This window comes from Onychomys torridus, chromosome 4 (assembly GCF_903995425.1).
Source record: "Onychomys torridus chromosome 4, mOncTor1.1, whole genome shotgun sequence".
In the NCBI taxonomy this organism is placed as follows: domain Eukaryota; kingdom Metazoa; phylum Chordata; class Mammalia; order Rodentia; family Cricetidae; genus Onychomys; species Onychomys torridus.
In genome coordinates, this window is record NC_050446.1 from 123,515,216 (window position 1) to 123,529,333 (window position 14,118).

Sequence of the window (14,118 nt, forward strand, 5' to 3'; positions counted from 1 at the left end):
GAAGAGGAGAGGAGGAGGAAGGAGGAGGAAGGAGGAGGAAGGGGGAGGAAGGGGGAGGAAGGGGGAGGAAGGGAAGAAGAAGGGAGAGCAGAGGAGGGAGAGGAGGGGAGACTGAACTAGCTGCTTCTGAGGTCACGACCTCATGATGTCTGTCTTCCCACAGCTGTAACCAGCCTGGGCCCTGGGAAGCTGCCAGCTAGTTCCACTAGAGAGGAAACAGACAGAGAAAGTGGTGCTGGCTTCAAGGCCCACAGCACCAAACATGTGGGGCCAAATCTCCACTGTGGAGTCCCCTCTCTCCAAGATTCCCCAAGCTGAGGCACAAAGTTGAGGCAGTGTGTCTGTCTGTCCTGTCCAGACAGAGGGAAGAGCCATCACAAAAGTGACGAAGGGCAACTGTGCTAGAGTTAAGGGAGCAGGGGCAGTGCTGGAGAGGAGGTCTAAGAACAATGGTCAGGCCACGCAGGCGGTGTGGGGTAGACGCGAGCGGATGTCTGATCGCTCCAGACCTGCATCAGTAACAGACCAAAGTGTGATTCCACGGAAGTCCAAATTCGTGAGAGCAATGAGTTTATCAGCTTTCCTACAGAGCACAGGTGAGGAGTTGCTTACAGGAGTGGGGGATCCCCAGCCAATTGCATCACCACCAAGTCCCACCCCATCATGACTGGTTACCTCATACAGGTTCCTACTTTTACTCAGCCTTTCTCTTCTTGTGTAGTCTGGCATCTCCCAAGGTCACTTGCAGCTGTGGAAGGAGAAATGGCTGGAATGCCAGGCAAGGGTCTAATGAACCCTTCAGAAGGGTCAATAGCTCCAGCCCCATTACCACAGACCTGGCCACCACAGTGTTGTTCTGATCTCGTTGCCATGGCTACAGGGCAAAATCCAAGAATGGCATCTTGTTATGGCCAGAGGAAAAGTGCTGCGTAACGGGGGGCACATGGAGCACTTCAGCTCAAGTGAAATGGAGGAGCCGTTGCCTGGTCTGGAGCAGAGGAGTGGTGTAGTCTGCCTTAGGTCTTAAAGAGCTGTTCCAATTTGCTTTCTGTTGCTGTGATTAAACACTTTGACCAAAGGCAACTTAGGGAAGGAAAGGGTTTAGTTTATCTTGCAGTTCCAGGTCATAGTCCATCACTGAGGGAGTCAAGGCAGGAATGTGAAGGCAGGGCTGCTTGCCACTTCATGCCTTCAGCATTGTCTCTAACCAGGGGACTCACAGCTAAGGAAACCATGGAGAATGCTGGCTCACTCAAAGGCTCATGCTCAACTTTAACTAGCTTTCGGCCTGCCGTTGCCTCCTGAGTGCTGGGATTAAAGATGTGCACCACCACTGCCCGGCCATAACTAGCTTTCTTATACAGCCGAAGACCACCTGTCTAGGGAATAGTGGTGTCCACAGTGGGCTGGGCCCTCTAACATCAAGTAACTATCAAGACGGCCATCTGTAGACATGATCTAAGGCCAGTATGGCCCGAGCAATTCTTCATTCGGAGCTCCCTCCGCAGGGAATCTGGGCTGTGTCAGGTTGACAGTTAAATCTAACAGACCAGAGGTCCTTCTGACTACTATGTGGAAGGTGCATAGACTAGGGCCAGGGGACAAGGGAGGAAGCAGGAAGAGTTAATGCAAGTGAAAGACACCAGGACTGGAGTTGTCCTTTCCTGAGAAGTGTGAATATGAGAATCGGGCAACCCTAGTCCAGAGCAAGTGCCTCAGTTTTCCCATCTGTAAGAGGTGGACCATTAGTGGTAACTAAGCTGGTGTTCTTGGCTTCCTGTGGGTCTGGTGGGGAGGACTGGTGGAGGTTAAAATCGTGAAGCCCTGTGCCTTAAGGAGTTCTGGGGACAGTCTCAGCCAGAAAGGTGATCCCAGCATGGAGGATTGCTGGTGTTGGGTGCTTTGGGGAGACTGAGCAGGGAAGGGAGGTGTCACTTTGTGTTCACTTGGAGATGGGGAGAGCAGAGCAGCTGATGCAGATCATGTGGGATCCACAGAGACAGATCCAGCACAAGTATGAACCCAGCCCACAGATCCAGCACCCAGTGCAGCCCAGGAAATCCCATCAGAGGCCACAGGCAGGTGCGCCATGCTCTTCAACCTCTGTCTCCTTCATGAACACAGGGCACAGAGCCATTTTGCAGAGAACTGCCCAGAGAATGACGATGTGGGATCAGGTGAGGCTGCAAAACAGTAAGAATCAGTAATGGACTGGAAGGAGGGCAGAGTCTGCACAGGAGGAGCCACCCCCGTGTTAATATCTCCCACATCCTCATCCAGCCACAGCTACTGCACAACATACAGCCACTGGGAAGTGACAGGGTTAATCTAATCAGAGTTTCCAGATTGTGCAGGGACAATTCGCTTTATTTTTAAAAGGTGGGGGGAAAAAGGCCTGTCAGGTCTCATTTAGGAACTCGAACATTCTGAAAATATTGGCTACAAGAGGGGGCTGTGCCTGCTGGAAGATTCCTCTCGAGGAGTGACGCTAATCCAAGCTGACAGGGTATCTCTCTTTTTAAACCAAAGAGGCAGACAGTTCAAATTGCTCTTCTGGGATTGATGGCACCGCGGCGCTAACTTGCTAGGCATCTAGCAGCCCCACCCCCTGGAGTCAGTAGAGAGGCAGATGATGCCCCTCCCACCTACCCTTATCACAGCACACACCAAACATGGCAGGAAGTGGGACCATCGGAAATGCATTGTTTGATCCCATTCAATCTTTTCACAAATGGGAAACTGAGGCCCAGAGAAAGGATATACAGAATTCCTTCAGCCAGTGGGAAGTCTCAGAACCTTCCCTGCCTCCTCCTGCCACTGAGGAGGTACTTGCCTACCTCCAAGGCCAGAGAGCCCAGACAGGGGCTACAGTTCCCTGACACTTTACCTTGTAAGGAAGTCCCCAAATCCAATGTGTGTCCGTGAGTATGTTATTTGGGGTTTCTGAGTCCTGGTCTTCTGGGCAGAATAATGGCAGGCGTCATTAAAGGATTTGAAGTCAGCACTACCTCACTAGATAAGGAGGCACATGGGAGTGTCCACTCAGTTTTCAGCGGGATGACATTCCCCAACTCAGCTGGAGGGACATAAGGCCGGCTAGCAGACATTTACCCAGAGAGTGAAGACACTGGCCCTCCCACCTGGAGGTTTACAGCATCACCTCTGTCGTCATCCAGAACAACCTGAAACCAGTCAGTCAGCATGGTTCACGCTGAAATAAATTGTGGGACGTTCATGATGTAGAATACTGCTTGGTAATAAAAAACAACTGGTAAGGTCAGCGGCAATGTGGAAGAATCCACCGCTTAGTCTAAGTGAGAGAAGCAGGATGCTGAAAGCCGTATCTACACAGGATCCCACTCCTGCGACAGTCAGGAAACAGTGAAACGAGAGACCTAAGAGTCAAGTTGAGCCTGGTGGCTCAGGCCTACTAATGTACTCAGTAGGAGCTGAGGCAGGAAGATTGTAAGTTCAAGGCCTGTCTGGGATATAGGGTGGGTTCAAGGCCAGCTTGGTCTCCTTAGTGAGACCTTGTCTTTTTTTTTTTTTTTAATAATCTTTTTATTAAGATGTATGTATGTATGTATGTGTTTGTTTGTTTGTTTGTTTGTTTGTTTATTATGTATACAGTATTCTGTCTACATGTATGCCTGCACTCCAGACTAGGGCACCAGATCTCATTACAGATGGTTGTGAGCCACCATGTGGTTGCTGGGAATTGAACTCATGACCTCTGGAAGAACAGCCAGTGCCCTTAACCGCTGAGCCATCTCTCCAGCCCCCAGGAGACCTTGTCTTAAAATAAAAAATTTAAAAGAAAAATGACTGGGGCTGTAGCTCAGAGGTAGAGCCCTGGCCTGGCATGCCAGAGGCTGTGGATTCCAATCCCAGCACTGTAGACAGATCTTCGGTTGCCAGGCACAGAACAGAGGGAGCAGCTGTGCTTGCAAACAAGCCTGAAGGCAATTTGGGGAGCAACAGGAATGTTTTAGAATCTGCATCATGACAATGAATTAGCATCATGACTGAGTCATAGTTGACTTGAGTGAACTGCACTGTATGGAATCCAGCATGGGAGGATGGCATGTAAATTATAATTCAGAATCAGACATCTTAAAAATATTGAACAAAAGCTTGATGAAATGCCCAAACTGAAGCCCACTAGGAATGGATCAGCAACTGCCAACCCTTGCTGAAAAATTATGTCCATGTTGTAAAGACACAAAGTCCCAGGAGAGTGTCCAATTGGCTGACTTTGGCCGTGAACTAGAATTGGAAAAGATCACTTGATTATCAATCCCAGGATCTTATAGGAAGGGAACGTTATCCGGCTGCAAACCACTGGGCCATCTGTGTCTATAGAGCGTACTATCAATGTAGAAGCTCACATGTGCTGGGGGTTCTGATCCAGGGCTCAATCGATACCCTCCCAGGTATGAACCAGGCCTCCCATCCTCCAGGACGACAGTGGGATCGAGCCTCCGTGTGTGGCACTGATTGTTGCTACAGATGTATAAGCCCTCAGGAAGCTTGGGATACATTCTGTAGACAGTGTTTAAATTAGTAGGACAATCTCAACAGGGGCCCTAGAGGCTCATTTGTTTCCATGAAAGAAAGTGCACTTGGCTCTGTCTGACTGAACTGGGTGTGTCTGGTAGGTACATCTCTCCCTGAGTCAGAGGGAGGGATGAGCCTAGTAACCCAGCAGAATCCAAGCAGAGGATCCCAGGATCCCAGGCAGCACCACTGGCCTTGGAAGCTTGGATGGTCACCTATGCCCATACTCTGATGATTTTCTCTTATATTCCAGCAGTATTGATGGCCATCCTCAGCACATCTCTTCTGTGCTCTGTGACCTTGGACCATTCGCTTCACCTCTGGCTTGCGTTATAAAAAGTGACAGTCCTCAACACTTCCAGGGACGTGAGTCTGAGGAGGTGCAGTGGTCGAGCAGCAAGCATCATTAATTCCAGCCTCTGGAGCAGAGCAAAGTGAATCTCTGCGAGTTCAGAGCCAGCCTGGTCTACATAATAAGTTCTAGGCCAGCATAGTGAGACCCTGACTAATTTTTTTTTTTTTGAATACACAAACAGGGCTGTGAAGTGTACAGAAGAAGCTCAGTGTACAGTCAGGATTCCACAAGCTTCAGATGTGGGGACCCTGAATCTCCTCTTTCTTCCTAACTCCATTTGTGGCTTTGGCAGGAGAGATGGTGCCAATAAATCGACAGTAGTTAGTATTTTCTGGGTTGACTGTGGGTGTAAAGGAAGTGCGCCCCTTCTCTTGTCTCTGGACTTCATCTGCCCAGCGCTCCTCCATCCTGGAGAATGCCCGGGATTTGTGAAAGCTCCATTCCGAGAGTGTAGAACAGGCCATTCATTCCCAAATTAACCTTCACCTAAGTGGGGCGGAAGATCATCTCTCCACTTACAAATGTTTTCTCCTCCCAGGGAACACTGAAACCTTTAAGGGCAGCAACACACCCCCAGTCTGGGCCAGGGCCCCTCCCAGCACTGTGGGCTGCTTGGCTGGATTTTTCCAAACCCTCCCCTGCATGTTTACATTCAGACAGTGAGCACATGTTTACTGTCTGTTCCCACACAACAGGGCTGGTCTGTAGAGACCCCACCCCCTGCTCTGCAAATTGCTCTCTGCTCAACACTGAGACTCAGAATTTTTTTTTTTTTTTAAAGTGAGGAGGATTTAATTTAGGTCCAAGCTAGATGAGAGCTCTGCCACTGAGCCACACTCCTAGACCTATCTCTTCTTTTAAAAAAATGTGTGTGTGTGTGGTGTGTGGTGTGTGTGTGTGTGTGTGTGTGTGTGTGTGTGTGTGTGTGTGTGTGATGTGTGGTGTGTGTTTGTGTGTGTGTATGTGGTGTATTTGTTAGTCTGGATGTGTGCAAACACAAGTAAAGACAAGTTTCACATACAGTTTCTTTTCTTGCTTGCTCTTCACCTTCATTTAAAAATATTTGGGGGGGATTAGGGGTGGCTGGATTAAGAGCACTGGCTGCTCTTGCAGAGGATCTGAATTTGATCCCAGCACCCACAACTGTCTGTAACAGTTCTGGGGAATCCAAACTGAGGTCCTCAGGTTTATTTCATAAGATTTTTACTGACTAAGCCATCTAGTCATCCCCCTGCCACTTCCTCTTTTTTTCAGTTGCTAAATAATATTCCTGGACATGGCTTATTTATCAAACCCTCTCTTGGGCACCTAAGTTGTGGCTGATTTTTGATATAACCATCAGTGCCAGACAAAGTGAGTTTCGAGCTCTTTCATGGATGTGGATCTGAGGAGGTAGGGTGGTCCTGTTGCTTCCAAGATGTCAACAGGGACTAGTGAACCGGAGGCTCAGCAGGTGAAGGCTCTTGCCCCCAGGGTTAACAACGGAGTTCAGTCCTCAGAACCCATATTATGAAAGGAGAGAACTGACTCCCACAAGTTGTCCTGTGACCTCCATGTGTGTGCTGTGGCACTGGTGTATCCTCACATCTACACAAATAGAGACATAAATGTAACTTTAAGATGACCTAGGGGTGTGAGAGGAGCTTCATGAACGTTTCAGGTCTGAAAACTCCTGCACACTGCTGGCCAGATGTGCACTGGTCCCTCTGCGTGTGTGTCAGTGTTTGTCCAAGCCTCCGAGCTTAGGTCTGGCTTTCTGCTTTTGTTTGTACTGATCCACCACCAGTTCCCTCACATCCTGTCGTTACCTGTGTATTATTAGCTCTAAATCACACAGAAGGAAAAAACCATCCATTTAAGGTGGTTTTGGCAGATTCACAGGTTTGGCCAGCATCCACCACATTCTGATTTTATAATACGTTCTTTATGTGCCCGGAGACGTCCCTCACTCATTACCCATCATTCCTTGGCTTTTGGTGGTGAAGATCCACTCTGTCTCCAAGGGTCTGCCTGTCCTGGTGTCAGATAGGCACAGCTCTGTGGCCCCAGGTCGGTCAGTGGTGACTGGTTCATTTATCCACACGCAATTCTGAGTTCCTAGGGTGTCTCAGCACTCCAGTCTTTCTTTTTCCCAATAAATGGCCTCTGCTGTGAGTGCTCAAGGCCTACCAAGTGTGGTGGTAGACGCAAAAGCCTGTGAGTTCAGTCCTGTTGTCACTGCCCACCTCACAGAGGAGGAAACTGAGGCCCGGAGTAGTACTGTTGAGGCCTGAGAGAACACAGGGAAAGTTAGGAGGCCATGAGGAGGGATGCGAATGTGATTTCAGTCTGTCATTGGCTGGAATCAGTATTTCTTCAAAACTAACAGCTGTGAAGATTGCCTGCATGGAGGCAAAAAAGAGGTCCCCCTTTCTGGTGATACCTCGAACACAATTGTTAAAACAGCCAATGAACCAGCCAGAACACAGAGTGACCTAATCACACTGCCTTCTGTAAATCTATGTGCTTCTACAGTGCTCACAGACATGGTTATGACTGCATTTATAATTTTTTTAAATATCTATTTTTCTTGCCTTTTTTTATTTTTTGAGACAAGGTTTCATGTAACTCAGGTTGGTCTTCAGTTTTTCCATATAGGTATACCTAAGACATTCAGATACAAATAATTCTTCTCCTTCTCCTTCTCCTTCTCCTTCTCCTTCTCCTTCTCCTTCTCCTTCTCCTTCTTCTTCTTCTTCCTCCTCCTCCTCCTCCTCCTCCTCCTCCTCCTCCTCTTCCTCTTCCCCCCCCCTCCTCCTCCCCCCTCCTCCTCTTCTTCCTCCTCCCTCTTCTTTTTCTTCTTTTGAAACAAGGTTTCTCTTTGTAGCCCTGGCTGTCCTGGAACTCTGTAGACTATACTGGTCTTGAACTCACAGAGATTTGCCTGACTCTGCTTTGTAAATGCTGGGATTAAAGGTGTGTGTTACCGGGCGGTGGTGGCGCACGCCTCTAATCCCAGCAGTCAGGAGGCAGAGGCAGGCGGATCTTTGTGAGTTCGAGGCCAGCCTGGTCTCCAAAGCGAGTTCCAGGTAAGGCACAAAGCTACACAGAGAAACCCTGTCTTGAAAAAACCAAAAAAAAAAAAAAAAAAAAAAAAGGGTGTGTGCCACCATTGCCCAGCCCCCCCCCCCAAGTCCTTAATAAACCCCAACTTGGCTTCATTCTGGTTGGTCCTGCAATTCTTTGCTGTCTGAGCCAAGATCCCAGCTGCCCCTGAGTGGACATCCCTGTGAGAAAATCCTGCTGGCAATGTTGAGTTGCTTCTCCCAAGACCCTGTGACACACCCAGGACCACAACAAAAGTAGCTGGCAGAGCTAAACCTGGACCTAGCCTGTGACCTGTTGCTGGCCTGTGACTTAAAAGGGCCTGCAGGCCAGTTACTGCTAATTGTCACTTGACAGAATCTGTAATGGGGGAGATGGACCTCTGGGCATGCCTGTGGGCAGCAAGAACCTTAATTGCCACAGTCACTTGATAGGAGAAGACCTGCCCACTGTGGCTAGTGCCATTCCTTGATTGGGACTCTGAACTATGTGGAGAGAGGGTTGGACAGACAGCGGTATGGATTCACCTCTCCTTTCTTCCTGGCTGTAGATGCTTCAAGCTGCTGACCCCAAACTTCCTCCGAAATGGTGGATTCTAACCTTGACCTGTGAGCTAAGTTAAACCCTTTCTCTCTTAAGCTGCTCTTGCCAGAGGATTTTATCACAGGAACAGGATAAAAGCGAAGACAGGAGGGCTGGAAGGATATTTCAGTGGGTACAATATTTGCCAGGCAAGCACTAGGACCTGAGCATTACGTAAAGGCAAATACCATGGTAAACACCTATATGGAACTCCAGTGCTGGTAGGGCGTAGACAAGGACATTCAACACTGACCTCTGGATGGAGTGCTGGTAGCTTTCCAGTCAGAGCACCACGGTTCTCCACCCTTCACCCCCCTGCAGCCTAGACATGCCGTCCTCTCCAAAGGCCTGCAGGGTCTGTCCAGCCCATGACGTTTCCACACATCCCCCATGCTAATGGCCCCACCGCACCATCAGCTCAGCTCAGGGGAGTGGCCCAGCTGCCCTGGGTGCCTCAGACCAGATACTGCTCATCCCTGTTAGTCACAGTTGCTAGAAGAGGGAAAGCCTGCTAGTACCCCATCCGTGTCCCACCCTTTCATGAAACCCAGGGTCAGCTCTGACCCAGGGACCTTTGTCCTATGGGAATAGACAATGTCTGGGAGACCAGTCATGCTGTGTGACCTCAGGTTTGCTCAGTCTCTGAATTTAATCTTCCCCTTCTGCCTTTCCTTCTTCAGTTTTCCCCAACTGATCCCTTTTTCTGTAAGGTCGCAGACATTTTGGACTCCCACAGCAAAGGACAGACCATAGGTCAGATGCATGAGCTGCAGCCCTGAGGGCCTCCCTTGCTGCGGGCTGTGGGACTAGACAGATCCAGGCCCCTGAGGGCTTCCCTGGGGCTGGTGGAGTGGAAGCCCGCCCAGTCCCAGAAGAGTCAGCCTGTCTTTAGCTAAAGCACTTGACTACGTGAAGTTAGGCATGCCGTTTCCCCTCATGGGCCTCTGTTACCTCATTTCACAAATGACAAAAAGCATATAGCGAGGCTTCAACAGGACCATAAATGGAGTAGTCAAGTATCCCACAGCTCACCTTTGTCACACTGTGAGACCCGACCATCCCTTCAGGATGAGAGACCAAGTTCTGAGGACTATAAGACTCTGACCCAGGTCCACAGAGTCTTTGGGGGACAGGAGCCCTTTGGAGCACTGCCAGCAAACAGTCTTCAGCATTTGTACCCTGCTTCCCATCCCTGGGGAGCCCTACTTTGTGAGGAGGCACCAGATACTCCTTGCGAGTATCTTCATAAGGAAGTAGTTGGTGATGTTTACTGATTCTATATGTGTATGTGACCAACACCTGGCAGACAATATCTGATCCCCCAATTGGGGACCCATCCGTTTCACAGAGGGAGGAACCAGAACTCAGAGAGTGGGGCAAGGGACCCTGGTGTTAGGACTGGGAACAAGTCTCTGGGTCCAGCTCTGCCCTGGCCCCTGCCTGCCACCTTCCCTGAAGCCAGTCTGGATTTAACTGACCAGCCCTGTTATGGCTCAAGGCCTTGAGTCCCTCAGGTAGCCATAGTTCTGTGGAAAGAGACAGAGAAAGGATACAGGGCTGGCCACCGGGTGAGGGGTAAGCCTGCAGTTTCATGCTGAGTCCCTTGCAGGCACAAGGAATAATTGATGGGGGGTCCTCCCACAATCTCCTCAGTGAGTCACTGTCTGCTAACGGATGTACCAGTCCTGTCCATGTCTGAGCCCACACGGACCTCTCAAACGCGTCATGGTGACGCAATGCTTCCTTCCACCTTACAGGTGGGAAACTGAGATACAATGATTAAGGGAAGCCCCAAGCTACACCACTGTTGGGGGAACCCAGACAGGACTTCAGGAGGATGAGCTGCCACCATAATAACAGGGACACTGTAGTGGCAAGAGTGGTGGGCCTCCACATCAGCCACAGGGGGCTGGTTGTGGCCCTTCGGCAGTAGCAGTAAGGGGCTGGACAACTTCCCAGCATTCCTGTCTTCTGAGGCACTTACGGTGGTGGCAGAGGTGGGAAGAATGTTCCTTCTTGGAATGGAAAGGTCACCAGAAGTGTCTCTACCCTTCTGGTGTCAGGACTGACACCCTGGGACACCTGGCCCTTAGGCCAGCCTGGGCTCAAGAGACCTTATGTGTTGAGCATTTTGACTATGCTCCATTCAAACTTGTGAATTCTTTGTCCTTGTTCTTCACAGGACAGAATGGAAGCCCCCAGAGCTGAGATACCTTCATGAGCCCCTAGCTGTCAGGGCCAGCATGGGCACTCAGGGTTAGCCTCTTAGCTGGCAGTCACTCACCAACTCTGATCCTTCACCAGCCACAGGGAGCAATTCCATAACAACAACCATAAAGTGGAGTGACCCCAGAGCCCCCAGAAACTGTGTGGGGTAGGTCCTGGCATCCCAAGTGACATTCAAATAGATCCTCGGGGTGTCCTCTCAGCCCAAAATGGTGAGTCATGCAAAGAAAGGAGCTAGGGGGACCCACAGGCCTGTTCCTCTTCGGGAAGCCCCCACTCAGGCTTCGGGGTGGTAAGGGCATGTAGCAAGCTGTCACCAGAGGAGCCAGGATGGGAGCTGCTCTGTGGGAAGGGTCAGAGGTACTGTCCCTGGAAGGGGGTTCTTCCTGCTTTAGTTCACGGTGGGCTAGCTATAAAGAAGGGGACACAGGGAGGGAGGGAGGGAAAGAGAGAATAGGTGAGTGGATGGGAGAGCAGCGGGTGGGTGGGGGATTAACGGAATGAGTGACTGGGTGGGACAGGAAGGATCTGGGTGTCTGTGGGTGTCCACAAGCCAGTACCTGTGCCTTGGTCTGCCAAGAGTCTATAAGCTCCCACATCCAGATACCTACTCATTTGAGAGCTATATGTGGCTTAGTGGGAACCCAACCTCACGTCTTGTCTATATCCTGGTTGATCTTTAAGCTTCCAACATGGCTTAATGTCAGATGTGATCTAATCACTGCGTGTCCAAAATCCTTAGTGGATTCTGTGGGGCTATGCGTGGATCGCTAAGTCTGCCTGCTTCATTGTGTGTCTGCCCCAGGTGCATGTGTGTGTGGTGTACATATGTGTGTATCTGTGTGTGTGTGTGTGCATGTACGTGTGTGGAGGGGTGCGTGTTCTTGGTCACTGATCTGGCCTGTGACTCATACCTGTGTGTTTAGTGGCCCTGATCTGGGTGTACTTCGCGGTGCAGGGTTCTGTTCCTAGGTCGCCCTGTGTCCGGCAGGGGGCGCCCCTGGCCGTCTTGGTCTCCGGACTGACTGCCCGGAGTGTCCGCCCCGCCCCGCCCGGGCCCGCCCGGCCACGGGCTATAAGTTCGCGCCGCGCGGTTGGCCCGCAGCACCGCGCTTGGTGGTCCGCGCCCGAGTGTCCCGCCGCGTCCGAGCTGTCGCCGCTAACCTGGCCATGGCCGAGGGTGAGTGCCTGGGCCGCAAGGAAGTGGGGTCGGGAGCAGGCCGGGTAGTCTCCAAGTCCCCAGAGAAGAACAACAGGTGGGCCAGTGGGAGGGACCTTGCTGTCCCTGAACCCCAGGCACAGCTGTTAGCCCTGCCCCTGAAGGGGTCGCAGATACTACCAGAAGGTACTGTCACCTGTCCCTACCTGCTCAGTTAGAGCTGCGTCCCTGCTGTGTACCAGATACGAGGATGCTGGCAGGCGTGGGGTGCTTAGCTTTCCTTGGTGCCTGGAGAGGGGCGCAGCCTTCCTGACTGATTCTGTGGCCTCAAGTCGAAGGGACATTCCAGCATTTGGTGGAGCACCACGGAAGCCAGGCCTGTTCCCTGAGGTCCCTTTAAGCGTTCGTGTTCTCCAAGCCCAGACCTTGGCCACCTGTTGAAACTCAGTGTTCCCTGTAAATTAGGGACTGTAGTAGCAGCCTTGGTGCTCCCACGAGGGCTGAGAAGAATGGAAAGGGTCCAGGGTCCTGTTCATTTCCTGCCCGCCGCCCTCGTGTGGCATGTGCTCACATACATATCTGGGAAGCACGCGGACACACAGGGGCCAGGACTCGAACGATGGAAGATGTTCCTAACACTGTCCAACCAGAATCCCAGCTGACTGTTGAGTCAAGTCCATTCAGGGATGGCATCTGCCTGCACTGTGACCTCATGGAAGGGACCTGGGGCAAGGAGAGAGGGGATATGAAAAGGAACCTGAGGGGAAGTTCCAGAGGACTAGCCTTGGTCACTCCCTTCTCTGGAACCCCAACAGGCTGTCACACAACGGGCTGTCACCCAAGGGGCTATTTGTCCCCCTAGTTAGTTTCCCATCCCTATTTCCAAAAGCTAGGACACCTGGGAGATGGCCCAGGCCTTGGGGATCCTTCCAGCAGCCCCACCCCCCCCCACCCCTGGCCCAGAAGGCATGAGGCCATGAGTTCTGTGATTCTGAGCCCCGTCTGCTGTACCCTCATCCTGTGGGTGGGGTACTGCATCCTGTCTCCGAAGGCTGAGGGATAGTTAGTTACCCCCAGGGTCTCTAGAGAGACAGCCTCTTTCCCGCCTGCCCTAGCTTTTCAAGGTTGAGGATTTTGTGGGTCTGTCCTGCCTCAATGACAGTGGTATTAACTTCTCTACTGTGGTGAGGCCATTACCAGGAAAGCCTTTGAGTCCTGCTCCAAACCAAAGTAGCTGCCTGCTGTGGGCCCAGGATCACACATTTCATTTAGGTGAAGCCCCCTGAACTTCTGGGACATTTCCCCTCAATCTGAAATTCTTGCACATCAGGAGGCCTGGCACCTGGGCTGGATGACTTTGGGCCAATGCACACACAGGTCCTTGGTTGGACCACATAATTCTTCACTGGCCAGAGAACTCTGAGAGTGTTGTGCCCAGCCCTGACCTGAAGGACTCCCCAGTCCTGACCATGAGCTTATTCAGACTCCCACACATACCTTGTGCCTGCCCAGGTCCTCAGCTCCTTCTGGAACAGAAAAATAAAGCTTCCACTCCACATCCCTCTCTCCCGGCTGGGTCCTCTCTTCACTTGGTAGCACCTTTTGAGGTTTTGGAGAAGGGAGCACAGAGAGGTAGGGACACTTGTCTAGGATCCCAAAGCAACATAGTAGAATCAAGATGTAGGTCTGTAGTACTTGCCAACTGTCATTTAAAAACCTTTTGTTTTGGAGAATACTGGACATCTGTGAAGTAGAGAGGATAACACAATGCAATAAATTATTCTGCTCTCACTGTCCAGCCTGCGCCTGCCTCCAGCCCCTCTGATGTTCTTGGGAAGAAAATCTCAGGTTATATCAGCTGTGAGTCTATCAACACATGCCATCGAAAATAAAGACTCTGCTTCACAAGGAGACCAGTCAGCAGAGTCCCTGGAGGTCTCTGTTCCGTTACGGTTTCAATTCCCAGCTGTCTCCTGCACAAAGGAAATGTTTTAAAACCATCTTGTAAAGTCAGTCTTAGTAAGCTCCACACACGGCAATGGGCAGAACCACCCCCAGTTTCTCACCATGGGGCCTCCCTTTGAGCTTTTAAACTGGTTTGTTGTTATTTGTTTGTTTGTTCTCTCTAGCAATTGATGTGTTAGGGAAAACAGAT

The 14,118-nt window shown here is 50.9% G+C and overlaps 1 protein-coding gene across 1 annotated transcript in view; it reads left to right on the plus strand.

Moving 5' to 3' along the window:
• The first annotated feature begins 11,872 nt into the window (after positions 1-11,872).
• The window catches only part of Tgm2 (transglutaminase 2), a 29,239-nt gene continuing 26,993 nt past the window's right edge, over positions 11,873-14,118 (plus strand). The window contains exon 1 of the mRNA XM_036186341.1: positions 11,873-11,984. Within this exon, the coding sequence (XP_036042234.1) occupies positions 11,975-11,984 (10 nt within the window). The 5' untranslated portion in view covers positions 11,873-11,974. The remainder of the gene's footprint in view (positions 11,985-14,118) is intronic.